At 35.3% G+C, this 26748-nt stretch overlaps 2 protein-coding genes across 14 annotated transcripts; one reads left to right on the top strand and one right to left on the bottom strand.

The window, feature by feature from the left end:
- Positions 1–1325: 1325 nt before the first annotated feature.
- On the bottom strand, positions 1326–2917 carry LOC132054545 (mitogen-activated protein kinase kinase 5-like). The gene has a single exon (XM_059446530.1). The coding sequence runs from the start codon at positions 2430–2432 to the stop codon at positions 1596–1598; it is 837 nt and encodes a 278-aa protein (XP_059302513.1). The 5' UTR covers positions 2433–2917; the 3' UTR covers positions 1326–1595.
- Positions 2918–4291: 1374 nt separating this feature from the next.
- Positions 4292–25900, top strand: LOC132052160 (glutamate receptor 2.8-like). Of its 13 annotated transcripts, XR_009413954.1 has the most exons (6): positions 4292–4509; positions 5990–6060; positions 6691–6765; positions 7190–7237; positions 7716–7940; positions 8117–8253. XR_009413954.1 is itself a non-coding variant. In XM_059443545.1 (5 exons), the coding sequence occupies exons 1-5, from the start codon at positions 9243–9245 to the stop codon at positions 25136–25138; spliced, it is 2394 nt and encodes a 797-aa protein (XP_059299528.1). In that variant the 5' UTR covers positions 8881–9242; the 3' UTR covers positions 25139–25278. The 13 variants fall into 13 exon arrangements, 4 of the variants coding, with proteins under 4 accessions (XP_059299528.1, XP_059299527.1, XP_059299526.1 ...); XR_009413949.1 differs by lacking the exon at positions 5990–6060 and having other exon boundaries at positions 4296–4509; XM_059443545.1 differs by lacking the exons at positions 4292–4509; positions 5990–6060; positions 6691–6765; ... (1 more) ...; positions 7716–7940; positions 8117–8253 and adding exons at positions 8881–9525; positions 11160–12499; positions 12624–12936; positions 13032–13457; positions 25107–25278.
- Positions 25901–26748: the final 848 nt, after the last annotated feature.

Raw genomic sequence — 26748 nt, 5'->3', positions numbered from 1 at the left:
AAGCTTCCTCAACTATCCCAATAAAAAGAAATTACTCCATTATGGAGTAAGAAAAACTGAAAAAATAGAAAATTTTATCCTACAAAGACAAAAAGAAGAGAAAGGGGCCAAGACTAATTCTTGTATCTTGCTAAATGGTGTCTACAGTTGAGAACAACTTCCTCTACTTATAGGAATATAAACTTGGCCTCCAAGTTCTTAAAAGAAAAGCTAAAACAAATCAAAGTTTGTTAGCCACATAAATGATTTCTTGGAGCCAAAGAATTACATAGGCAGATGTCTAATTGAGACGGACCCACAAATATTCAAGATGATATTTGTGCAACGGTGGATTTGTCATTAGGGGTGGGCGTTCGATTTTATCAAACTTCGGTTTGGCTATTTCGGGTTCGGCTTTTTGAAGGTGGACACCGAACACCGAACCAAACTAGTTCGGTTCGGTTCTTTGGGTTTCGATTTTTTAAAGTTCGGTTCGGTTCGGTTTCAATTTTTTCAATTCGGTTTTTTTGATATAATATTAGAAGCGATTCCATTGACACTAATTCATATTCTCAAAAGTAATAAAACATAAAACTAATAAATTGAAATCAAAATCAAACAAACAGGATACACAAGAACAGAAAACTATAATCATGATATAGGATTACTAGGTGTTATATACATAACGTAAGAATAATTAAGAAAACACATAAAGGACATACGAATCCTAAAGAGACATCCTAGTTACCTTTCTTTGTTAAGGTTATTTGATTTTCTCAATTGAAGTGAAAAATTAGGGGTACAAATGCAAAAGAGGACTTATTACAATTGGGTTTTTTTGCTTTAAACTTAATGGGCCTGGACTATTTTAATTTTTTTTGGGTAATGTATTAAATTTCGATGCGCGTTTGGTTTTTCGGTTCGGTTTTATCAAACTTCGGTTTCGATTTTTTGACGGTGGACACCAAACACCAAACCAAACTAGTTCGGTTCGGTTTGTTGAAGTTTCGGTTCGGTTCGGTTCAGTTTTTCGGTTTTCGGTATTTATGCCCAGCCCTATTTGTCATTCTCGTCTTTTTGCTTCTCTCTTTTACGTAATTTCTTCTTCCTGTAAGATTTGTTAGAAAATATGCAAGAATATGATATAATTATTAAAATATTTTATTTAAACTAATAGAGTTTTTAGTATATAATATATGAATATTTTATACTCATCAATTATCGTCTACAAGGGATTAGTATTAGGTGAGATACACTTTATTACATGTTTGTACCTCATAAATTCTAAATAAGTAGAACATCTTGCCTTCGACAAACAACTCACTATACGATGATCGATCGATCAAAGAAAGGTGTACTTTTTTCTTTCAATTATAATTATTAATTTACTCAAAACATTATTTTATCAATATTGATATATTTTACAAAATTATGTATACATAACACCACGACATACACGTGCAAAGCACTTGGAGAGAAACTAGTTAATAATAAGGACATAGAAACTTATACTCCATTACACATACAAATTCATCCAAAGCCATTACCATAACTAAAACAAATCCAAGATCCCAAACAGCATGACTTCATAAATGATGATTTCATGAATGTAGAAGTTAGTGGCAACCCACACTTTCCACTTCCAGTTCATACTGAGTTATAAAAGGATGGCGCAATAGCTGCTCCGCCGTCCACCGCCTACAAGGATCCGTTTGCAAACAACAACTTAAGAAGTTCCTCAACTCCGGCGAAGCCGTAGATGGTGCCTGTGGTGGCGGCAACATACAAATTGCCCACATAACATTCCACCAGTTCTCTACAGAGAATATTGGAAACCTTCCCAAGTAGAATTCCAAAATGCATAATCCTAAACCCCATATATCCTCCGCATATCCATATGCACTCTCCTGATTTTGATTCAAATCCGTGTTGATCCTCTCAGGACTCATATAACTGATACTTTTTACTGACAAGTCTATCGTTTGCTTCAAAAATCTCGAAATTCCGAAATCCGCAATTTTCACTTGGTGCTTAGAGTTGATTAATAAATTAGAAGGTTTGATATCTCTATGAACAATATTGCGGCTGTGTAGATACACGATGCCAGAGAGAATCTCGCGGCATATATCAGAAAGTACGGCCTCGTCAGGGACGTGCCAACCTTCCAGAGATCCTTTATCCATATATTCTAGAAGGACTGTAATTTCCCCGTTGTGATCAAGTATGTCGTAACATTTGACGACGTTAGAGTTATTCACGTCCAGGAGAATTTCAAACTCTCGGCACATGTGGACACGAATTGAGTCCCCATCGATACAGGAGATCACCTTGAGGGCGTAAAGTTCACCGGTGGACATGTGTTGGACCTTGTATACGGAACTTCCAAAGCCCCTGCCTATGCGATTGACACGTGTCAGCTCGGAAGAGGGTGGTGCAGCCGTTGGAGGTTGCATGATGGATGTTGTGATAGGGGAAAAAAACTCAGGTATGGATTTTCTTCTCCTCTGTTATTATTTTTTTCGGAATTAGGGATGTGAAAATGTAAGAAATTGCAGAGAGCTAATGCGAAAAAGGGCAAAGTAGAAAGGTGGGGTTTTCTTCGGCTTTTGTTTTGATAAATGGCAATCAAATACACTGATAGACGCCATCCAAGAGAGAAATAGACAAAGACTCTTCTGTTTTTTTTTTTCTTTTCTTTTTGCATTTTTTTGGCTCCAATTACTGGGACTAACAGAGAGGTCAGAGGAGTCAGAGAAGAACAATAATATTTTAATCCCATTATCCGAGTTCTTGACTAGGTGGTTTATTAACGTGGACTGGACTCTTGCAATCGAGAAGCAGATAGCTGTTGAATAGCAGAAAATTTTTATTCTGTGCGAGGCACACCTGATACGTGGAAGACAAAACTTGTTTGAGACTCTACCCATACTTTGCCATGTGGATTAACAGGTCCCACTCTCAGAAAAATGGAGCAAAATCCCATCTCTCTACTTTTCCTATTTTTTTCCTCTTTGGTTCAGCTTGCTTTTCCAATTTTTTATTTTATTACCAAAGTAGAGGAAATGAATTGGGAATAAGACTACAAAATTTGACCCGCAATTTTAAAAGTTGAATTGTCAGAATTACTCATGGAACCTTGGAGTGACTCACCGGGGAGCAATGTCTCCGTGTGACCTCTAGGTCATGACTTTTAGCCGTGAAAGCAGACACTAAGCCAATGTGTGGTCATTTCCATAAAAAAAAGTTGAAAACTTAATTTGAGTGAAGATTTTCAAGTTTTGAAAATGGGTTTGGTCATAATTTTTTAAAACATATTTTACTTTTTATTTTGAAAAACATGAAATATTATTTATCTTATTTTAAAAAACTATCAAGAATACCCAATCGCATAAAACATACATACTTGTTAATCCCAAATATTCAATATTTTAATAATACACTTCTAAATTACAATACAAACATCCATTTTTATCTTCGCATCGAATTTCTACAATTGGCAGAATGATTTTTCCCAGGATTTTTTCTTTCTTCTTTTATTGTTTGGGCACAGTTTAGCCCATTCGCTTTATAAAAGAGACTGCTTTAATTGTGGAAATATGATATATATGATTTTAATGAAAGAACATGATAGATACAATTAGTTGGGTCATAAATAGATGAGTTTTTTTATAAAATACAAAAGTTGAGATAGTTTTTAAAAGTTTTGAAAATGCCAAAACATAAATTTTGGCCCAAAAAAAGGTTTGAGCCAAAATTTGAAATTTGTTTTTAAAATTTGTCAAAATTTTGGGAGGAATCCGCTCCAATTAATTACCGTCCAGTAATGTTCGGTATGGTCTTTGATTCATGACAACTGGTCAAGATCTAATTCACGGCTGGGATTAATTTATTAACAGAAAATTAAAATAACATAAACAATTTTAACAAATAAAGAAAATCAATTCACTGACGGCAGCAGCTACACAGGTTGCCGACCATTTGATTTCTATTTTTCTACCGTATAGAAGAGTCAAGCCAACAATGGAACGACCAAGGGCAAAAACGTCATATAACTCAATGATATTTCCTCACTCCACGTGGCTTTTCTCAACATAAATCTAGAAGAATCAGCTCTTTAGCAAACTTTTAATGACTGTTCTTTTCCTTCATCTTCTCAAATGGGTGTTGCAATTTTTTGCCTAACTTTCTCTTCAATGTCCTGGAGCATTCATTTCCCATCTTTTGTTTCTCCTTTTTGGTCTTTAATCTTAGCATGACCTGTATTTTTCTTCAAAACTACCCTTCCAGTCACCTTCAGTTCATCTTCTCCTTTTGGGGGTTCCAATTTCAGGTCCGTTTTCTTTTCAATTTTTGCTTAAATTTCTTCCAGTTCTATTTCACGGCTGAAAATTATGGCTGATGTTATTGTTGTTCTGTCTAATCTCTCGCAGATATCATGGCTGAAGGTTTTTGTCGTCCTCACATAACTCCGATCTTTTCTATAGCTGCTGATTTCTTTCAGAAAATAACAGAGTATCTGCCCTTTCTTCGGTACTCATTGCACTATTTCCGTTATAATTATTTTTTTATTTTTATTTTGGTGGCTATTTGTTTCTATAATTTTATATTGTTCGATATATGTGAAACAAGATTGTTTTGAAATTGGCAGCTTAAAATGTTGGGAAAGTTTCGTTCTTGCTCGGTCTGATCTAAATCCTTTTTTTTTAATTTTATTTGACGAGTATTAGTTCTTGTAATTCTATGAGCTCCACTTATGTTAAACAAAACTGTTTGGCAGCTCAGATATTGGGGAACTTCAGTTCCTGAAGAGTGAAATTTTCTTATTGTTGAATTTAAATTATGAAAGTATATGTGGATTGATTTATGTGAAGCAAGAGTATTCTGATAGCTAGGGTATTGAGATGCAGTTCTTTAAGAGTATAATGTTCTGGTAGTTGTCACATGCAAGGTCATAGGTTGATATGCTTGACCATTTAAAATTTTACTATGTCTTGAGTGTGACTACATGTGGTAGAATCAACTAGTTGCTTTTCATATAGTACTGGAAGTTGTCAAAGTCTACCATTCTATCCTAATGAAAGAGAAAAAGAGATTGCTATTTCTAGTTTGATATCAAAAGTAGAATACTGACTAAGCAAATGACTTCTGCTTGGCAGCACAAATTGGATGATTATTGTATCGGATAATAACTTTCAAATTTGCTGTTGAAGAATTAATGCACGTTTCGGTGTTGTTTGTTTTGGTTCAGACCTAAATAAGGATCAAATTCTAAAGTTTAATGTTAAGATGGAGATAATAAAGAAAAAGGGAAGAGGAATATATATACAGGAAAGAATGAAAGAGAGATATTTAAGGACAGACACAGTTATGATTAATTGATTGTGATTCTGTCTTGGGAATCAGATGACAAGTTCTTTCAGTAATTCAGTTTTTACTCATTAGAGTTCAACCAAATCCAAATTCTTTAAGGATGATGCAAAGTTGAGCAAATAGCTGATATGTCAATATCTTGTTTCTGGGATGGAGGGTAAGTTAACTAAGATTCTATTAATGAGCAAAGAAGATTATAGCAAATAGGAGCAGGACGTATTTTACTTCTTAAAAAAGGAAGAAAAAGAGGACAGTTATCTTCTATCAATACAATATCATATATCGATAAACATGTTTAGATCTTTTTCATGTTCTTATTAGGCTTTCCAGTTTTTGGTACAAGCGAAAATCTAATAGATATCAGCATCCATTCTTTTTGCCACTGTTCCCATAAAAAGTGACGTAATTGTCTAATAGATCATAGACATGAGATGGGGAGGATTCATATTGTTGTCGAAAATGGCAAGCACATATTTGTAGTCAACAGTTTAAACTGTTTTCACCTGTCTTTTATAGATATTTTTAATTTGATTTGAATTGCTCTTCCTCGGAAATAATGATGCACTTTGTGTTGAAAAAAATGAAATTTTGGCTAAATCTTGCCCTTTCTCTCTATCTGTCATAATCTTGAGTTTTTCAGATACAACTTTCATAAATGCGGGCTGCATAGCAATTGATGATGGGACTAGAGCTCTTGAGTCTAGGCTTTTGGTGAGTTCAATCTGTTCTTTTCTTTATTCTTTTAAGTTCTTGATCTAGAAATTTTCTGCAGTTATTTCTTGTGGCCTGTTTTTGAGAAAAGTCTGGTAAAATCCATGTGCCTATTTCGATTTCTTAAATTCTGGATTTCTATGTGCAAGTGCAAATATTACTTTCACCATTTTTGGTGTGAGCTTTTGAAGTAGATTTCTTTTCAGAAGTTTGTAGTTTATTTATTTATTATTAGTAGTATTGAGTTGTATTTTCATTTTTTTGTGGGTTTTAACTTGTAATCGTGACTGCAGTTTAGAGAATTAGATTCTTGTTCATGGTAATTAGCTTTTAAATCAGATTAATCTTTTAAAAAAAGATGTTGTTCTTCTTTATTATTGTTTTGGATTATGAGTTTATTTTTTGTTTGGTAGTGAGCTTTTATGAGAATAAGGGTTTTCCATGAAAGATTAGTGGACATTGCAATCCTAAAGATGCCTAAGTTCTACCACTTTTGAAATGCATAGCAAAACTTTGATAATTGAACTTATTCCTTTATGCTGAGTTGCTTCTAAATCAAATACCATTAACTCTGAATGTTAAACGGAGCATGTCATAATCTGAAGACTTAAATTTTCCTTTTTCTTGCAGGAGCAGGATGAGCTAATAGTGCGGGAACAACAATTACATTCTGCAAGAGGAGAGATTAGCCAGGCTTTATATGAGGTGAGAGAATTAAGTCGCCGACATACATTCACGTATGTGGCCCTCTCTATTCTGGACACTCTTAGCCTTGAGGTCATCTCTCACAAAATAAATGAAATGATTATTGCTCTGCGACCTGAAAGGTCTTACCTAGGCAGTATGGAACATTAAGACAGACACAAAGCTACTACTCTTAGAAGGGTACAAAGGACGTACCGCCTGAAAAATTTAAGAACAAAGAGTTGAAAAGATGAGTAATATTTGAATTTACGTGTATATAAAGTAGCTAATTGTAGAAGTTAGAACTTTGTCTTGAAGTTGTGGCTGGGTACCCATGGCACGTTCAGTTCTTTTCTTATTTTTTTTCGGAATAGCTGAGTAACATATAGGAGTATCATTTTCTCATGGCTTTACTTAAAGGATTTGAGATTCTTTTTTCTTGCAGGAGAACTGGTTAGATTTGTTTGCAATTGAGTGAATTCTCTTCATTGTTGTAAGTGGAACAAAAGAAACTTAAATTGCATCAAATAAGATATAGAGCAGGTGCTATAGTATGTTGGAGCAGGTGCTATAGTATGTTGGTGTTTTGTTAGGAGTATAAATGTTTATTGTTTGGACCATTAGGTGGTCTTGGTATGAGGAAAGTGTGAATTTGTAGTTTGAGAATTATTTCAGATATTAAGACCTGTTATTTCAATCATATGCACAGCTGCCCTCTGCCAAAGAGTTGAACTGCATTTGATTTATATGAAGTTACAGAAACGACTATCAGTTCTGGCAAGGTCCTGATAATTGGTTCTATAACCTATTGATTACTGCTTTGTGTTGCAGTAACCGATAAACATGTGGTAACTTTGTGTAACCTTGACTTAGAAGATCAATAACTTCAAAATACTGTATATGGATCCCTTTTAATTGCTATTTTTTCCATGTTACGTTTGTTACTGCTGTCTTTTCGTATATGTTTGCAGATCATCCTCATCTGTGATTGTGCCATAAATGGATCCTGGCTATCATTCCTTAAGTACCAGATACTGAAACATATTTTTTGCATTTATACGTCCTTCGAGTTGTAGATAATGATGAAACGATGTTGGCTTTTTATGCCAGACCATCAGTTTGTCAAAGGTTTATTATGGAGATGTGCATCAACTTGATTTTTTTTTTAATTTTTTTTAAATCTAATTCTAGAGCAGGTCTGTAATATTAAGCTTTGATTTAGTGCCAGAAACCAAAAATGATTCACTTTATTTGCAATTTTGAAGTTGGAGTTGTGTTTGAATTTTGAAGTTGTGTTGAAGATGGGGATGTGCATCAACTTGATTTTTTTTTTTAATTATTTTTTTTATATATATATCTAATTCTAGAGCAGCACAGAGACTGATATATTCAAATCTGTAATATTAAGCTTAAACCAAGATTTAGTAGGCGCTTGGCCATGAAACCAAAAATGATTCACTTTATTTGCAATTTTGAAGTTGGAGTTGAAGATGGAGTTGTGTTAGATTATAGTTTTTGCAAAGAATATTTGGTTGTTTGAATGTAATGAAAGTGAAAACAAGGTTTTTAGTGTTTTTCAAATCATGGCCAAAATCACTGATTTTTAAAGAAAGTGAAAAATTTTTCCCAAAAAAAGTGAAAATTTCTCATGGCCAAACGGGCCCTTAGTGTTTGCATGCAACATGTTTTGTCACAATTTGTGCGGTGTAGATATACAGTAAGCAGTACTGTATAAAGCACCAATAAAAGGGCAACAAATAATTGGTAGTTATGGATCCTGCATCAAAAAAATAAAGACCATAATTAGGATCATAATTAATGAAAGATTTTAGGACCTCTACTTCTTGAAAGACAAGCAGTAATATGTCACTTAGACATCATAGGTAAGTTCCCAAGCAGCTTCCTCTTGCATTAACAATTTCGGTGAGCTAATGCAATCATCAAACTCAACCGTCCAACTGAAGTACTTTTGACATCTGACTGGCATCCTCATTCCAATATTCCGTTCCCATACATGACGCTACCTCGGAATATTGGCCAATCAGAGAGGTGAGTGTTGACGTGCAAGCAAGCTACTACTGACCAAATCTAAACTAAATTTGTCAAACTCCCTCTGCCTTTGCCAAAATAGTATAAAAAGCATTTAGGGATTGGGGGAATGAGTCAACCAAATCAATTATGTCAGTGAGTTCATTTAGTCAGTTTTTGATTGGTCAAACTGAGGAAAAAGCTTTACTTGTGTTGTAGCTCTAAAGTCCCCTCTCTCAATAACCAAACTACATATTTTCAACTATTTGTTCTTTGAAAACTTTATATTTGACTTCTCTTTCTACATTTATGGGGCTTGGTCGATGTGTATGAAGTTCCCTGATACTGAAGCCATATATCTAGAGCCACAGTTAAGAGAGCTTTAGACACATCTCTGAAAGGTAGTTACTTGCACAAACACAACTGGTTCTTGCTCAACTCTCGTACTACTTTCTACCAGAGTTTTTCAAATGCAAAATCCAAGATGCCACTTCCTAATTCTTTTCATTCAACTTGTCTCCATCATTAGCTTTTGCCACTACGTAATGCTAATAAGAGGTGAAGATGAAACTAGTCCTGCAAAGGTGGATGTCGGTATAATTCTTGATCTGGAAACAGTTGTGGCAAAAGTAATACACATATCTATCTTACTAGCTCTTTCAGATTACCATGCCGCTGCTAGTCGCAGTACCATTAGGATAGTTCCTCACTTGAGGGATTCCAAGAAAGATGATGTTGAAGCAGCATCCGCTGGTAATTCAGCTCTGTGATTTTCTCTGTTTGCTTCACGAGTCAGACATACTCTGGTAGATTAGTCGTTCATGCCTGTTTGCACAAGATATTACTTTTCCCTTTGATTTTCCTATTTTGAAAGAGATGTTCGCATAATTTCTTATAGTTTGATAGTGTGTGTCTCCATGATACTTCTGTTAAACTAGCATGTCTTACTCTCTTTGCTTCACGAGTCAAGACATACATACTCTGGTAGTTAGTCATTCATAGGGCAGGCAAAATGGTTAAAAAAACAAGTAACCATCCAATCTGACTCATTAGACATGGGTTGGATAACTGACTTTTTAAAATGGATCAAATTTGGATAATATCCACTAAAAATGGATATCTAGATGGATAAAAAATGGATCAAAGTCTCACACAATTCATCCATCTTCATCTCTACCCACTAATTCTTCACCTTCACTTGCTCCTTGAAACTTTAACCTCCATTCCTCAAAGCCAAACAACACTTGCGCAGAAGAAGCAGAATCAAAGACAACTCTCAGTGGCGGAGACTGAAAGAGCCATTGGTACTGGCATTTTCAGAGACAGAGATACCACCAAGCAAATCAATTACCCTTTAACTTTATCAAACACACATACATAAAATACATCAATTTTTATCTTCGGACATAACCTTAGAGAGATAGAGGCTTGTTTGATGGACGCTAGAGTTAATATAGAAGGTTAGTAGGTAGTAGAGCGTTGTCTCATGTATCCTTCCAGACTAGTCGGCATAGTATCATCTTTGTAGTTTTCTGCCCTTCGATTATCTGTTGCTATTTGCTGTCTTTTGTACTTTGTTTATCGCATTAGTTTGCTGCAGTTACTGTTACTTTTCTTCAGATTGCTTATCTATAGTATTTTGACATGGCTTCTTTACTTTCGAAGGTTCTATCTAATCCTTTTGTCATGTTTTCTTGAGCGTAGGTTTTTCGGAAACAACCTCTCTACCTCCCATTTTGAAAGGTTTGCATACACGCTACCCTCCCCAGACCCCATTTGTGGGATTACACTGGGTATGTTGTTGTTCTTGTGGTATACATACATACTACAGTGTAGGTTTTCATCTTAAGCTTGAGTAAAAGTGCTCAACTAGTAACTGTCTATATATCTTTTCCCATTAAATTTGTCAAGTTAGAAATTTGCTAGAAGAATTTTGCTCAGTTTTCTTCAATTACGTATTTGGTTTGTTAAGGAATGCAAAGGAGAGCAAGACTTTGTTTGGTTCAATTTTGTTGAATTCTGTTGGGGAGGTCTAGCTTAGTTAGATTCAATTTGTCTGCTTGTTATTTTTCACGAGGATATTCTCATCTTAAGCTTGTATTCTCACCTGACTACTCCTGCAACCATGGAATATCCGTCGGTTAACCCATTTTTTGTCCGTGTTAAAATGTGTGTGGGGTTGGGGGGGGGGGGGTCGGATATTTTGTCCATTTTTGTTTAACTGATTTTTGGCCCGCCCATATCTGAACCGACCCACCCGTTTGCCCTATTCATTCATGTCCTATTTGCACAAGATATTCTCTTTTTCTCTAACATATTGGTTTTCCTATTTTCAAAGGGATGCTCAGATAATTTCTTACAGTCTGATTGTGCATGTGCATGTGCAGCCATATACTTGCTAAAGGATGTCCAAGTACAAGCTATCTTTGGGCCACAACTGTCTACACAAACTGATTTTGTGATTGACATAGGGTACAGAGCAAAAGTCCCTATCATTTCTCCAGCAACAAGTCCTTCACTTTCAGTCAAAGAAAATCCCTTCTTCATCAGAGGAGCACTTCCTTCTTCCAGCCAGACTAAAGCCATTGCAGCAATTGTTAAAAACTATGATTGGAGGCAGGTAGTAATCATCTACGAGGATAGCTCCTATGGAACTGGAATAGTTCCACATCTGACTGATGCCTTACTGGAAATCAACACTTTAGTCTCCTATAGAAGTGTTATTTCTCCTTCAGCCAATGATGATCAAATCTTCAAGGAGCTATACAATTTGAATACAATGCAGACCAGGGTGTTCGTCGTGCACTTGCAACCATATCTTGCATCACGCCTTTTCCTCAAGGCCAAAGAATCCGGGATGATGAGCAGTGGATATGCATGGATCATCACAGATGTGCTAACGAGTCTTCTGGACTCGGTAGATCCTTCAGTGATTGAGTCATCAATGCAAGGTGTTCTTGGTATAAAGCCTTATGTTCCGAGATCAAATGAGCTTAACAATTTCACCAAGAGATGGAGAAAGAGATTTCGTCAAGAGTATCCAGACATGGACCCAGTTGAACTCAATGTTTTCGGACTATGGGCATATGATAGCATCACTGCATTAGCAAAAGCAGTAGAGAAAGTGGGCACTACTGCTATCCCAAAATTGAAGAAAGCAGACTCTAGAGAGAAATTAACAGACTTAGATGCACTTGGAACCTCAGAATTGGGATCTCTGCTCCTTGAGTCTATGCAAAACTTAACGCTAAAAACAGGACTAAGTGGTGAATTCCGTATCATTGACGGAGAATTGCAGCCATCCCCATATGAGATTGTGAATATAATTGGGAAAGGAGAGAGAAGCGTTGGATTCTGGACGGAGAAGGATGGTGTTTCGTATAAACTGAAGATGAATGTTAAAACAGCTAAAAGTAATAATAAACAACTAGGGACCATCATTTGGCCCGGTGAATCTACTATTGTTCCAAGAGGCTGGGAAATACCCACAAGTGCGAAGAAGTTAAGGGTTGGAGTTCCTGTCAAAGGAGGGCTGGAGCAATTCATTAAAGTGGAAATAGATTCGAAAACACGAGCAGTAACTGCAACTGGTTTCGCTCCAGATGTCTTCGAAGAAGTCATCCAATCTTTGCTGTACGCTGTCCCTTATGAATATATTCCATTTCCAATAGCACATAGCCCCACTTCTCAAGACTATGATGATCTTGTTAAGAAGATCTTTTCTCAGGTAATATATAATCCTTGTTTGAATTAACCTCTTACATGCTCCTTTTTCGGCCTTCCATATCTACTTACTGCTTTGACTGAGATCAACCATAAATACTGCAATAATCATTGTTTGCTTGAACCAGGAATATGATGCAGTTGTAGGTGATGTCACCATTTTAGCGAGCCGATTGGAGTATGTGGATTTCACATTACCTTTTTCAGAGTCGGGTATTTCTGCAGTTGTGCCAGTAAGGGATGATGAGAGGAAGAATGCTTGGATTTTCTTGAAACCTCTAAAGAGCGAGCTTTGGATTACAACTGGAGCATTCTTTGTCTTCATTGGTTTTGTGGTTTGGGTACTCGAACATCGTGTAAACAAAGAGTTTCGGGGACCCAAACGCGAGCAAATTGGGATGATATTCTGGTTTTCATTCTCAACTCTCATTTTTGCTCACAGTAAGTCTCTCTAATTCAAAGTAAATTATATGTGAAAGCTTTACACCAATTCTCTTGTTTTCTCAACAAATCATATATATGGCTGGTTGTTGCAGGAGAGAGGGTAACAAGCAACTTAACAAGATTTGTGCTGATTGTGTGGGTTTTCGTGGTTCTGGTGCTGACATCCAGTTATACAGCGAACTTAACATCTATGTTAACAGTGCAACAGCTCCAACCTACTATAACAGACCTCTATGATCTCATCAAAAAGGGAGAATATGTTGGGTACCAAGAAGGTTCCTTTGTCAAAGACGTCTTGAAGCGAATGAAATTCGACAGCTCCAAGTTAAGAAGTTATAGCACATTGGAAGAGTATAATGATGCCCTCTCAAGAGGAAGCAAAAATGGAGGTGTAGGTGCAATTGTTGATGAACTACCTTATCTCAGACTCTTCCTCAACAAGTACTGCAGGAAGTATATTATGATCGGTCCGACATACAAGGCTGCTGGCTTTGGATTCGTAAGATCGTCGCACTCCAGTGATATTTCAGAACGTGTGTACATTTGTTTAGAATTGTTTTTGGTTTACTCAATGATCTAATCTTTTATTTTCCTCCAACATCTGGCAGGCATTTCCAAAAGGATCTCCTTTGGTACCTGACGTCTCAAGACAACTCTTGAAGGTGATGGAGGGAGAGTTAATGAATAACATAATACGGAAATGGTTTGGGAATGAAACAGAATGTCCACAGAAAGATATAATGGTTATAGCATCTGATAGCCTCACACTAGATAGTTTTAAGGGCCTTTTCCTCATAGCTGGTGTATCAGCAGGCTCCGCTCTTTTCGTATTCCTCCTCATCTTCCTTTATCAGAATAGAGAAATCTTAGCCACTGATGATTCAGTATGGCAAAAGCTTTCTGCAATAGCAAAAGTCTTTGATAAAGAGAAAGATAACTCTAATTCTCAGTTGGAAAAGCCAGAAGCCAATGAAGGCCAAACGGCTACACTGTTTGTAGCAAGTGAAGCTTCCCCTGAAATATTGCCCGATATTCCTTGGCAAAGCCCAGAAATCAGAATTTCCGACGGCCTAGGAGCATCCCCTGCAGCTGAAGGTTTCTCAACAACAGAACCTGGATCTCCAGTTCATGAAACCATCACACGGACAACTGAAGAGAGATGATACATATAGCTGCTACTATAATTATGAACACACCTGGATAGGGGCAAATAGGGCCCTGCAAGAGATTGTGCAGAGATGAGCTAGTTAAAATAGTTTTACCAGATTATATTATTAACTTTTGTCGCTCTGGGCCATAATATTTGCATTAAGAGGCAGCTCTAGAATTTAGATTTGATAGATTTAACATGTAACTTTATCCACCAAGGCTGTCCACACCAAGGCTGTGACACAAAGAAATCACCAGTCAGTTTTTTGTCTCTCATTTAATTGAACTTGAGATTCATTGCCTTGCTCGAACCCACTTCATTGATCACTAGGTCCACCTAGGGGTGCATTTAACCTTCGATTTCTTATGATTGAATTCCTTGCACTTCTCTATATGGGTTCAGAATTAGATATTTATTGAAAGCTTAATAGTTTTTCACATATATCTATGGTTCGTGTCGAAGTTAATGGGTTCAGTTATGAGAAAGCACCTGCATCTGTTTTCATCTAAGGTTTTCAGGTTGGCAATTGAGAGATTCCAGTGGCATAGGAACAGGACATCACTATCAATACTTCGGGATCAATTTAAGATGCCATAAGCACAATCCAACAAGATTTGCAAATAAGTGCATGCGCATTTGCAAGCAGAATCCATGATATCAGCTATCTTCACTTCTTTGACTTTTCCCATTAGCTTACCTGTTTTAGTACGATTTCTTTATATTCAGTTTTTGTAGATCGAGACTCTAACATCATAAGAATCAAGAATTGATTTATCATTTTGTATTTTTTCACTAACTTCACCTAATTATATATTCATACCTTTAAAATTATAAATTGTGTAAATTGCATTAACTTATCTATTTAGTACGTTATGATCATAATGAAAACTTATGTAATTTTAATTTACCTTTCATTTATAGCTATTATCTCTTTTCTCCTGCTCCATCCTTTTCCAGTAAGTGATTCGTTGTTACTAACATGGAAACTACGTCGAGATTAAAATTAGTGATAATTGTCAAATAATTTTATACGAAAATAATTCAAAAATACCTACAAAGAATTGTCGGAGATATAGTGTCGTCAGTAAAAAAAAATTCGCCTTTATCAAAGACAACCGTTTGAATATTTTTGGGCGGGAATGCAATTGTCGAATTACTATACAATGGTGTTGTTAGTAAAGTCTTTTCAACTGCTTTGTGCACGGAAAAGTAGTTGGGGATATAAATACGACCTAATCGGCCATTAATTATATAGTAGCTCATATTTGGTGCAAAGAAGTTCTTTCACTTTTCGACACGAATATTGAAAAGTGTTAGTTGGGTCTCTGTTCTTTTGATGTTATTAATGAAGGTAATATAAATAAATTGAGAATATAATAAAGATTAAAAATTGTGTTTCCTCTTCGTCAACTAATATTATAGGCTTGAAAACACCTTCCGTCTTCGAATTTTGTGTGGTCTTGCCAAACCTATTTGAATTATTAATGCTTCATCACCTGGTCAAATGAATATTTTTGTAGCTCGTTAGTAAGTACATATTATTTTGCTAATTCTACTTTGATTGTCATTTTGACTGAAATAGTATAAAACGTATGCATGGGTTACTAGATATCAATTTTTATGATTTGTTTTGGTTTGAGGTATCCTACAGTTTTTGTTCGATGAGGTATGGTGGTGTTGTTGTCTTTCAAAATAAAACAATAGTTCTCTGCCATGGTTTTCTTCTTTGGTTTCGACTTGCATTCTTTAATTTCAAAATTGCTTTTTTACTTAAACTTATCCCCCTATAACTAATTTCTATGTTTTTATCCCGTGATTAGTTATTCCACCCTCAAGACGATAAAAAAGGCTATTAATCTTTGATAACTAATCCCTAGACAATATTCCTAATTTTATTCCAACCAAACAAGGACAATGACTAAAATTTTATCCCGCGACTATTTTTGCTTATCCTTCACACCAAACGACCCCTTAAATTTTAAGTTTGTTGGATTCCTATTACTTTCAATCACCAGACAGGAAGAAAATAATAATTAAAAAAAAAAAAAAAAAAAAGAACAAGAGATCAATTCAGTACATCAAAGCAGTATTGATTTTGTGGCCCTCAACCGTTAGTCTACTATTAAGAGACAGAAGGAAGAAAACAACAAATGAGAACGGACACAAAATCAAATGCGATAAAGAGAATAAAAGTGCAAGGGAGTTTGTGAAAGCACATTTATTGTTGTATTTGTTTTTGTCATCACTATTTAAGTATTTAGTAGGGGATATAATTTAACGAAGTTATGTGGCATGAAAGAATTCAACGCATCAAATGAGTTTGTTACACAGATAGAACAAAAAAATTAAAATAAAATTAGCACATAAGATGAAAACTTACTTTTAGATTGCATAATTTTGTTCATAATAAAATATGAAAGGATGGGGTTATATGTGATCATAGCAGATAACGACCATAGTTATGGATTACATAAATAATGAAAGATTATAGGACCACTACTGCATGGAATACAGGTAGAGTAATATGTTGACTTCAACATCATATACGTAATTTCCCAAGCAGCTTCCTCATACATTAACAATCTATATATAAATAATGGTAGGACATAGGCCTGCCTACGTGGCGTTCTAAAAATGCAGTATTTACATTTATCTTTTTTTGTCAGATTTTAGCCTTTTACTTTATTTCTTTAATTTCTTTAATTAAATATTCAATTTTTCATCCTTCCCAAAAAAGCCCAAAAGGTTGCCACAACTAATAATGGAACAGTCACAACTTTCTAACCAATTGTGATACTTTTGAAAAGGTGCGGTAATGTCATAACTAAAATAAAGAGGTTATTTCATTAAGGTAAAAAAAAAACACGATTCACATTTTGCTTACTCTTCTTAGTTAGGAGTTTCTTTACCACGTGAATTCTTTTCTGCCAAGGTTCCTATGCAGTGCGCCGTTATACCATACGGTAAAATTCCCTCCAAATTAATTACAATTTTTGTTGTACAATTTCCATCCGTTTCTTCGTAATTTACTTCATTATGAAATCATATATTCATGAAATATTACATTTTCCCGGAAAAGGTACTTTTTTCTTTGAACACTTTGAGATTACTTAGAGTATTCAACTGCAGATTTTGGTATCCAGATTGGACCAAGCCTCTTGACCTCTACGCCGTTGTTTTCTTCGTCGATGATGGGTCGTTTATTTGGCATAAACCCTCTGCAAGGTGTGATTTTTTTCTCATATAGGCCACTTTTTCCCTTATTTTTTAAATTCCGTTCAAAATGCTTTTTCATTTTTACTCTCTCTCTCTCTCTTCTTCCTGATTCTGTTTAATTATTCAATCTCTTAGTGGCTTTGATAAGATAATCTATTTAGGTTGATGGGGAAAAAAACGAGGAAGTAAATGTTGATGAAGATAACGAAGAGGAGGAAGAAGTGGGAAACAAAAGTTGATGTGAAAAATAAGTAATTCGAATCAGTGTGAAAAATGCACGTTATAAGAACTTTTATTTTAACATTATACAAGGAGTTAGATTTATTCTTTGTTCCTTATGTTTTAATTTCATCTAAAATGTTTTCTTTTTTACTCTGTCTTCTTCTTCTTCTTAATTTTTAATTATTTCATTTCTCCGTGATTTTGATAAGATAGTATATTTATGTTGATGAACAGAAGAAACTGAGGAAGTAAATGGTAACGAAGATAGCAAAGAGGAGGAAGAAGCAGGGAAATTGAATATGGACTCTTATTTTAACCTTATATAAGGACTTAGATTTATAACATATTGTTCACAAATATATTTAGGTTGATATAGATGAAAACGAGGAAGTAAATGGCGACGAAGATAGCAAAGAGGGAGGAAGAAGTAGGAAAGAAAAAATTAATGTGAAAAATAAGCAATTCGAACCAACATAAAAATGACGTTATATGACTTTTATTTTAACCTTATACAAGGACTTAGATTTATGCATATTGTTCACAAATTTATTTAGGTTGATGAATCGAATAAAACAAGAAAGTAAATAATAGTGACGAAGATAGCGAAGAGGGACCAGGAAGAAGTAGGAAAGTAAGAAATTGATGTGAAAAATTAGCAATTCAAACCAACATAAAATTAATGCATGTTATATAAACTTTTAATTTAACTTATATAAGGACTTAAATGTATAACATATTATTCACAAATGCACTCCTGCCAAATCTATTGCTTCCTTTATCTCCGTTTGTCGTATTTTATTTCTCCAATAGACTGAAGGTTGGATCCCGTTCTAAGTTCATATGAATAATCTCTTCCAAGTCATTCCTTTTCCATGAAGTTGTATATTGGATTTATAGGAGAAACTTCCAAAAGCAAGGAATGTATTATTTTTAAGATTTCTGCAATTTAGTATAATTTGATGATTTTGAGGGGAAAAAGTTATTTTATATCAAAAAGATTGGCTGGTTCTAAAAGGTAAAGAAGAGTCAAAATAAATAATAAATAAATAAGAAGTAAGATACATAAATCTTTTTAGAAAAATAAATGGGTAATTCTAGGAATAGGAATAAAGAAAAAACAAAAACAAAAAAGATACTCAAAATATAGAGATAAAAAGAAGGGAAAATAAAAAATTCTTGATTTAGAAGATTTAGGGTAATAGATGAGAGATCCGGTTTTGTTCTTTCTTCCATTTGTATCTTTTTGTTTGTTTTGCTGTCTCAAGATTTTAAGCAAGGAGAAAATGATAAAAGTATAAAAACTTGACTATACGTCAGTTCTTCTTCAAATCCGTCTCTTCCTTTACATACTTTTTAAAGAAAATAAATTTATCTTCACCTAGATTTTATTGATACAAGAAATTACTTTAGATAAATGCATACGTCTAATCAAACTTTTTTGAATTTGAAAAATAATAAGGTATTTCAAATATTTAAAATTTAAAATATATAATTGTAATATTTCATTATTATAAAAGAATCATTTGAAAAAAATTAATGAGGGTCTTTTTTTTTTTTAGTAAAATTTACTTGGCATAGCTTCCATTATTACCTATTTATGGAACATAACTAAACTTTTCAATAATTATATTTAGTAGCTAAAGTATAACATATTTACTCCACATAGCTACCAGTTTTTTACCACTCATCCGATAACTTTCCACACCCCTAAATTTAAGCCAACAAAACGTCTCTCTCCTATCCCACTAACTTCACGCCATTATTCACAATATCCCTAAATTTTCTCCAATTTCAAATCGCCTTTACAATTCCTAATTTTTCCGAATTTGATATTCCTAATTTTTCTTTTGGGAATTTCTCAACACGAAAACCGCTATCAGCAGTTTATGCCGAGAATCGTTAAAAGAATTAACGATCCTAGGCGTTCAACGATTATGTTGATTCAAGAGTAAACAAAAACAAAAGTGAAAAAGGTTTCCTCAAATGGAGAAACAAAAGAAGAGAAAGGTCATTTTGACAATGTCATAATGTTAAGGGGGAAAAATTGCTAAAGCCAAACATAATGTGCATGAGGATGATGATGCAGAGGTATATTTATCTTATATTTTCGATATTTCGTTCATTTTTTTTTTTTTTCGTACACTTATTACGTATCCGTTAATTAACCGCATCTATTTTTTATGCGCATTTTAAGTATATTTTCTAATCGTTATTTTTTTTCACATGTTTCTTCATTAAGTCGTGTTTATTGTTCTTCACCATAACAAGAATTTTTAAGATTTTTAAGTATATTCGTGTGTATTTTGTTGATGTTATTACGGATGCATCCGTAAGTAAAATTTTTGATCATTTTTTTCGTGGATCAGGTGTGTATGTGCCTTGCCGAATACTTGAGCTCAAGTGAAGTCATCCCAACCGAATTGATAGAAATTGGCACCGTATGAGATACGTGCTTTTGCGACTATGCATGGGATAAGTCAAACAACAATGCATCAAGTGATAACGAGCAACCTCCAAGACCAATTAGACCACGCTTGATTACGATGCGCTTGATAAAATGGGTGATCTTGATTAGGCCACGAAGTCTTTTGTGTTTTTGATTTTCATGTTGAACAATAGCGTAGTTGGTTGCGACTTTTGTTGTCGTTTTTTAATTTTGGACATATCGTTTCATGTGCGTGTGTTTTTTTAGGATGATTAATGTTGAACACCACCTTATGGTTTTTATATTGTTGTTTCTTTCAAGTATGTTATTTTTTCAATGTATACATTCCATTTTTCATTTTCCGTGAAATGTATTCATTTAACAAGCAATATATCTAAAATACGGTCGAAATATACATAAAATATATACGAGATATATTTCATAAGTCCATTTTTTAATGTACGGTGTGTTACAAAAGTTAAAATTTCATCTAAATACACTTCAAATATATGTAAAAAATATATGAAATATAGTTAACAAGAAAACCCTAATAAGATTTATATACCGTATCGTAAAAATACAACTAAAATATAGCCCAAATATATACGAAAACAAATATTAAAAAAAATTCACAAGGCGTAGTTTAAATTTCGCTATATGCCCCCAACCACATACACTTGTGAAGGAATTACCAAAGTTATGCGGGACCGCATACTTATGCCTTATATGCGTACTTGGCATAGACGTATGCGGTCCCAGATAACTTGATAATTCCTTCACAGTTTATGCCGGTCCCATAAAAGTTTGTCCATTAAAAGTATGCCCCCACCGGCATAAATTTGTAAAGGAATTAAAAGTTATGTGCCGCACCCGACATACTTATGCCTTATGTAAGGCATCGTACATAAGTATCGGTCCGATAACTTGATAATTCCTTCAAAGTTATACGGTCCAAAGATAAAAGTTTGCCCATTAAAAGTATGCCACCCAAGATAACTTTGTGAAGGAATTATCAAAAGTTATACCCGCATACTTATAAGTCCGCCCATAAGGTATTAGTATATAAGTCCCGGCATAAAATTTGTAATTCCTTAACTAATCATTGAATCTTTTATTTTTGGTTAAAAATATGAATGTACTTTTTTGAATTCAAATTTTTTTTGAATTTGTGTGTTTGAATGAGATATGGGATCGTGATATGGAATGGGATGATATTTGTGTGAATCAGGGAACAATAAAACCGATTTTAATTTAAATTGGAACATTTTGTTTCATAAATATAAGAATTTCGCTTAGGCCATTGCCTATATTTCCGCTATATTTGCACTATATTTTAGTATACCGATGCTTGACTAAATATAGACATCTAGCTATTAATTGTAAATATATAACGTGAGTATAGGTTGTTAAGAATGGTAAAAAGTATTGTTTATGAAAATTTCTATTTTTTTTACCGCGGTTAAGCGTGCCTACTCACTAGTTATATATAAATTGAACCAATGACATTGACACCAACATAATCATCACCAAGACCCAATCTCGTCCTAGTTAATTTCTTTTGACATCTAACTTGCAATATTCCATTCCCATACAAAGACCCTGTCTAGTCAAGTAATATTGGTCAATCGGACTGGTGGGTGTGTTTGCTCATTTGGTGTGCAAGCAAGTTATACTGACCAATTCTAAACTGAAACCGCGTAATTAAGATTAGTAGCGGTAGCCTTTTATCTAAGCTAGTTCTGAACCTTCACCCAGCTAAATTTGTAAACTCCTTTTGCCTTGCCAAAATATGCAAGTCTATCCAGTATCCTCTAGAAGGTGGCATCAAATGGAATAAAAATTCACTAGGGACTAGGGGAATGAGTCAAACAAATCAATTTTATCACGGTTTTCATTTGGTCTGTTTTTGATTTGGTCAAACAGAAGAAGAAGCTTACTAAATTGTGGTCACATCTGACAAGTCCTTTTGATTTTTCACCAGGTCAAACAGAAGAAGAAGCTTACTAAATTTAATGTGGTGTAATTAATAATTTATACATGAAAAAAAAATCCTCTCTATGGTTGAATAACTAAACGACATATTTTCACCTATTTCTTCTTTGAAAACTTCGACTTTTCTTTCTGCAGTTATGGTGTTTGGTCCTTATTATAAGCTCCAAAAATATTTACTGGTCAAAGTTTATGAAGTTCCCTGATACTGAAGCCATATATAAGTCGCACATTTAAGAAAGCTTTAGAGCACAATCACAACTCCTACTCCAACTATCAGATTACTTCTAAAGTTTTTCAAATGCATAATCCAAGATGCCAATTCCTAATTCTTTTCATCCAACTTGTCTCCATCATTAGCTTTCCCCACTACACAAGGCAAATAAAAGCTGAAGATAATGACACTAGTGCTGTAAAGGTGGATGTGGGTATAATTCTTGATCTGGAAACAGATGTTGGAAAAGTAATGCACACATCCAGCTTACTAGCTCTTGCAGATTACCACGCCGCAAATCGCAGTGCCATTAGAATAGTCCCTCACTTGAGGGATTCCAAGAAAGATGATGTTGAAGCAGCATCTGCTGGTAAATTCAGCTCCATGATTCACTTCTGTTAAACTAGCATATCTTTCTCTCTTTGCTTGATCATACTCTGGTATTTAGTTATTCATGCATGCTCTATTTACACAAAGGACTCTCTTTTTCTCAAAGATATTACTTGTCCCTTTGGTTTTCCTATTTTGAAAGAGGTGTTCAGAAAATTTCTTAAGAGTCTGATTGTGCATGTGCAGCGATATACTTGCTAAAGGATGTCCAAGTACAAGCTATCTTTGGGCCACAAATGTCCACACAAACTGATTTTGTGATCGACTTAGGGAACAGAGTAAAAGTTCCTATCATTTCTCCAGCAACAAGTCCTTCACTTTCAGTAAAGGAAAATCCCGCCTTCATCAGAGGAGCACTTCCTTCTTCCTGCCAGACTAAGGCCATTGCAGCAATTGTTAAAAACTATGATTGGAGGCAGGTAGTAATCATCTACGAGGATAGCTCCTATGGAACTGGAATAGTTCCACATCTGACTGATGCCTTACTGGAAATCAACACTTTAGTCTCCTATAGAAGTGTTATTTCTCCTTCAGCCAATGATGATCAAATCTTCAAGGAGCTATACAATTTGAATACAATGCAGACCAGGGTGTTCGTCGTGCACTTGCAACCATATCTTGCATCACGCCTTTTCCTCAAGGCCAAAGAAGCCGGGATGATGAGCAGTGGATATGCATGGATCATCACAGATGTGCTAACGAGTCTTCTGGACTCGGTAGATCCTTCAGTGATTGAGTCATCAATGCAAGGTGTTCTTGGTATAAAGCCTTATGTTCCGAGATCAAATGAGCCTAACAATTTCACCAAGAGATGGAGAAAGAGATTTCGTCAAGAGTATCCAGACATGGACCCAGTTGAACTCAATGTTTTCGGACTATGGGCATATGATAGCATCACTGCATTAGCAAAAGCAGTAGAGAAAGTGGGCACTACTGCTATCCCAAAATTGAAGAAAGCAGACTCTAGAGAGAAATTAACAGACTTAGATGCACTTGGAACCTCAGAATTGGGATCTCTGCTCCTTGAGTCTATGCAAAACTCAACGCTAAAAACAGGACTAAGTGGTGAATTCCGTATCATCAACAGAGAATTGCAACCATCCCCATATGAGATTGTGAATATAATTGGGAAAGGAGAGAGAAGCGTTGGATTCTGGACGGAGAAGGATGGTGTTTCGTATAAACTGAAGATGAATGGTAAAACAGCTAAAAGTAATAATAAACAACTAGGGCCCATCATGTGGCCCGGTGAACCTACTATGGTTCCAAGAGGCTGGGAAATGCCCACAAGTGCGAAGAAGTTAAGGGTTGGAGTTCCTGTCAAAGGAGGGCTGGAGCAATTCATTAAAGTGGAAATAGATTCGAAAACACGAGCAGTAACTGCAACTGGTTTCGCTCCAGATGTCTTCGAAAAAGTCATCCAATCTTTGCCATACGCTGTCCCTTATGAATATTTTCCATTTCCAATAGCACATAGCCCCACTTCTGAAGACTATGACGATCTTGTTAACAGCATCTTTCTTCAGGTAATATCTAATCCTTGTTTGAATTAACCTCTTACATGCTCCTTTTTGGGACTTCCGTATCTACTTTCTGCTTTGACTGAGATCAATCATAAACACTGCAATGACCATTGTTTGCTTGAAGCAGGAGTATGATGCAGTTATAGGTGATGTGACCATTTTAGCGAGCCGATTCAAGTGTGTGGATTTCACATTGCCTTTTTCAGAATCGGGTATTTCTGTAGTTGTGCCAGTAAGGGATGATGAGAGGAAGAATGCTTGGATTTTCTTGAAACCTCTAAAGAGCGAGCTTTGGATTACAACTGGAGCATTCTTCGTATTCATTGGTTTTGTGGTTTGGGTACTCGAACATCGTGTAAACAAAGAGTTTCGAGGACCCAAACACAAGCAAATTGGGATGATATTCTGGTTTTCCTTCTCAACTCTTGTTTTTGCTCATAGTAAGTCTCTAACTCAATGCAAATTATATACGAAAGCTTCAGGATTTTTCCTTGTTTCTCAACAATATCATATATATGGCTCGTTGTTGCAGAAGAGAGGGTAACAAGTAACTTGACAAGATTTGTGCTGATTGTGTGGGTTTTTGTGGTTCTGGTGCTGACATCAAGTTATACAGCCAGCTTAACATCTATGTTAACAGTCCAACAGCTCCAACCTACTATAACAGACCTCAATGACCTCATTAAGAATGGAGAATATGTTGGGTATCAAAAAGGTTCCTTTGTTAAAGACGTCTTGGAGCGCATGAAATTTGACAGCTCCAAGTTCAGAAGTTATAGCACATTGGAAGAGTATAATGATGCTCTCTCAAGAGGAAGTAAAAATGGAGGTGTTGGTGCAATTGTTGATGAGCTACCTTATCTCAGACTCTTCATCAACAAGTACTGCAGGAAGTATGTTATGGTAGGTCCAACATACAAGGCTGCTGGCTTTGGATTCGTAAGATGTCGCACTCCACTGATGTTTCGAAAAGTGTTCACATTTATTTAGAATGGTTTGTGGTTTACTCAATGATCTAATCGTTTATTTTCCCTACAGGCATTTCCAAAAGGATCTCCTTTGGTACCTGACGTCTCAAGAGCAATCTTGGAGGCGATGGAGGGAGCGTTTATGAATAACATAATACAGAAATGGTTTGGGAATGAAACAGATTGTCCACAGCAAGATGGAATGGCTATAGCATCTGATAGCCTCACGCTAGATAGTTTTAAGGGCCTTTTCCTCATAGCTGGTGTATCAGCAGGCTCCGCTCTTCTCTTATTCTTCCTCATCTTTCTTTATCAGAACAGAGAAATCTTAACCACTGATGATTCGATAAGGCAAAAGCTTTCTGCCATAGCAAAAGTCTTTGATGAAGAGAAAGATAACTCTAATTCTAAGTCAGAAAAGCCATCTGAAGACAATGAAGGCCAAACGGCTATACTGTTTGCAGCAAGTGAAGCTTCCCCCGAAATATTGCCCGACCTTCCTTTGCAAAGCCAGGAAATCAGAATTTCTGACCGCCTAGGAGCATCCCCTGCTGCTGAAGGGTTCTCTACACCAGAACCTGGAACTCCAGTTCATGAAACCATTACAGGGATAATTGAAGAGAGATTGAATAGGGCCCTACAAAAGAATGTACAGAGATGAGCTAACTTTAGGGTTACAAAAACCAGATGACATTATAACTTTGTCGCTCTTGGCTGTAATATTTGTATCAAGAGCCGGCTCCAGAATATAGATATGATAGGTTCAACCTTAAAGTTCTTAAGATTGAATTCATTGCACTTCTGAAAGTATTGGTTAAGAATTTAATATTTGTGGAAATTCTACTAACTTTCCACTTATACTTATGTTCCATGTTGAAATTACTGGTTCGAAGTTGCACCCAGTAAATAAGGAAGCATTTGCCTCTGTTTTTATCAATGGTTTCAGGGGGGCAAATGAAAGATTTCAGAGGAATAGAAACAGAACATCACTTATCAATGCTCATGGGCCAATTAAGATGCCACAAGAAAACTCAGTTTACTATTTCCCTTTTCTTCCTTTATCTTAAAAGAAAGAAAGGAAAAAGAACTATCAGAAGACCATTTAATTAAATTTCAAATCTAAGCCGACAAATACGAAACTAAACGTTAACAAGTAGTGAGATGATGGATAAAAGTAAAACATTTCACGGAACTGACTTGATAAGATCATTTTCACATGGTAAAATAAAGAAACATTTTATGACACTTCATTAAACGAAATCACTATACTGGGGCCAAACAAAATATCTATTCAGTATCTTAAAAAAGCAGCATGGTGTAAGTAAAGTAGTACAGGTGACCAATTCCTTTTCCAAAATCAATGATAATCGAAGTTTAAGTCCTAATGCAGCTGTGTTTGTGCCTATGCAGCAACAATTGGCATTGGAATCAGCAACTAAGAGCTCTTTAACTGGGTAGCAGCAACTGGTGGCATCAGGTACAAAATTAATATTGCTATTGTGAGCTCTAATGCGCAAAGCTTTTCTGGGGAGGACAAGCCACTTATTGATGCATTGGTGAGGTCAAATACTGATAAAGTGAAGTCTTTACTCCTCGTAATACTAGGAAACAAATACAAGTTGTTGGAAGTAGTGTTTTCTCTCCAACTACTTGACACAGTGAAGACATTTTAGAGGAAGGCGAGGAGGACAAAATGCTGGATAGATGATTTG

This window comes from Lycium ferocissimum, chromosome 4 (genome assembly GCF_029784015.1).
Source record: "Lycium ferocissimum isolate CSIRO_LF1 chromosome 4, AGI_CSIRO_Lferr_CH_V1, whole genome shotgun sequence".
Classification (NCBI taxonomy): domain Eukaryota; kingdom Viridiplantae; phylum Streptophyta; class Magnoliopsida; order Solanales; family Solanaceae; genus Lycium; species Lycium ferocissimum.
The sequence above is the reverse complement of the archived record's forward strand: the minus strand, read 5'-3'. Positions and strand labels throughout refer to the sequence as shown.

Excerpts from the sequence above, each read along its gene's own strand:
- LOC132054545 (XM_059446530.1), bottom strand. The coding sequence starts at position 2,432 with ATGCAACCTCCAACGGCTGCACCACCCTCTTCCGAGCTGACACGTGTC.
- LOC132052160 (XM_059443542.1), top strand. The coding sequence starts at position 22,243 with ATGCATAATCCAAGATGCCAATTCCTAATTCTTTTCATCCAACTTGTC. Across the intron at positions 22,526-22,731 it reads TGTTGAAGCAGCATCTGCTG|CGATATACTTGCTAAAGGAT; the intron begins GTAAATTCAGCT and ends GTGCATGTGCAG. Across the intron at positions 24,072-24,195 it reads TTAACAGCATCTTTCTTCAG|GAGTATGATGCAGTTATAGG; the intron begins GTAATATCTAAT and ends TGCTTGAAGCAG.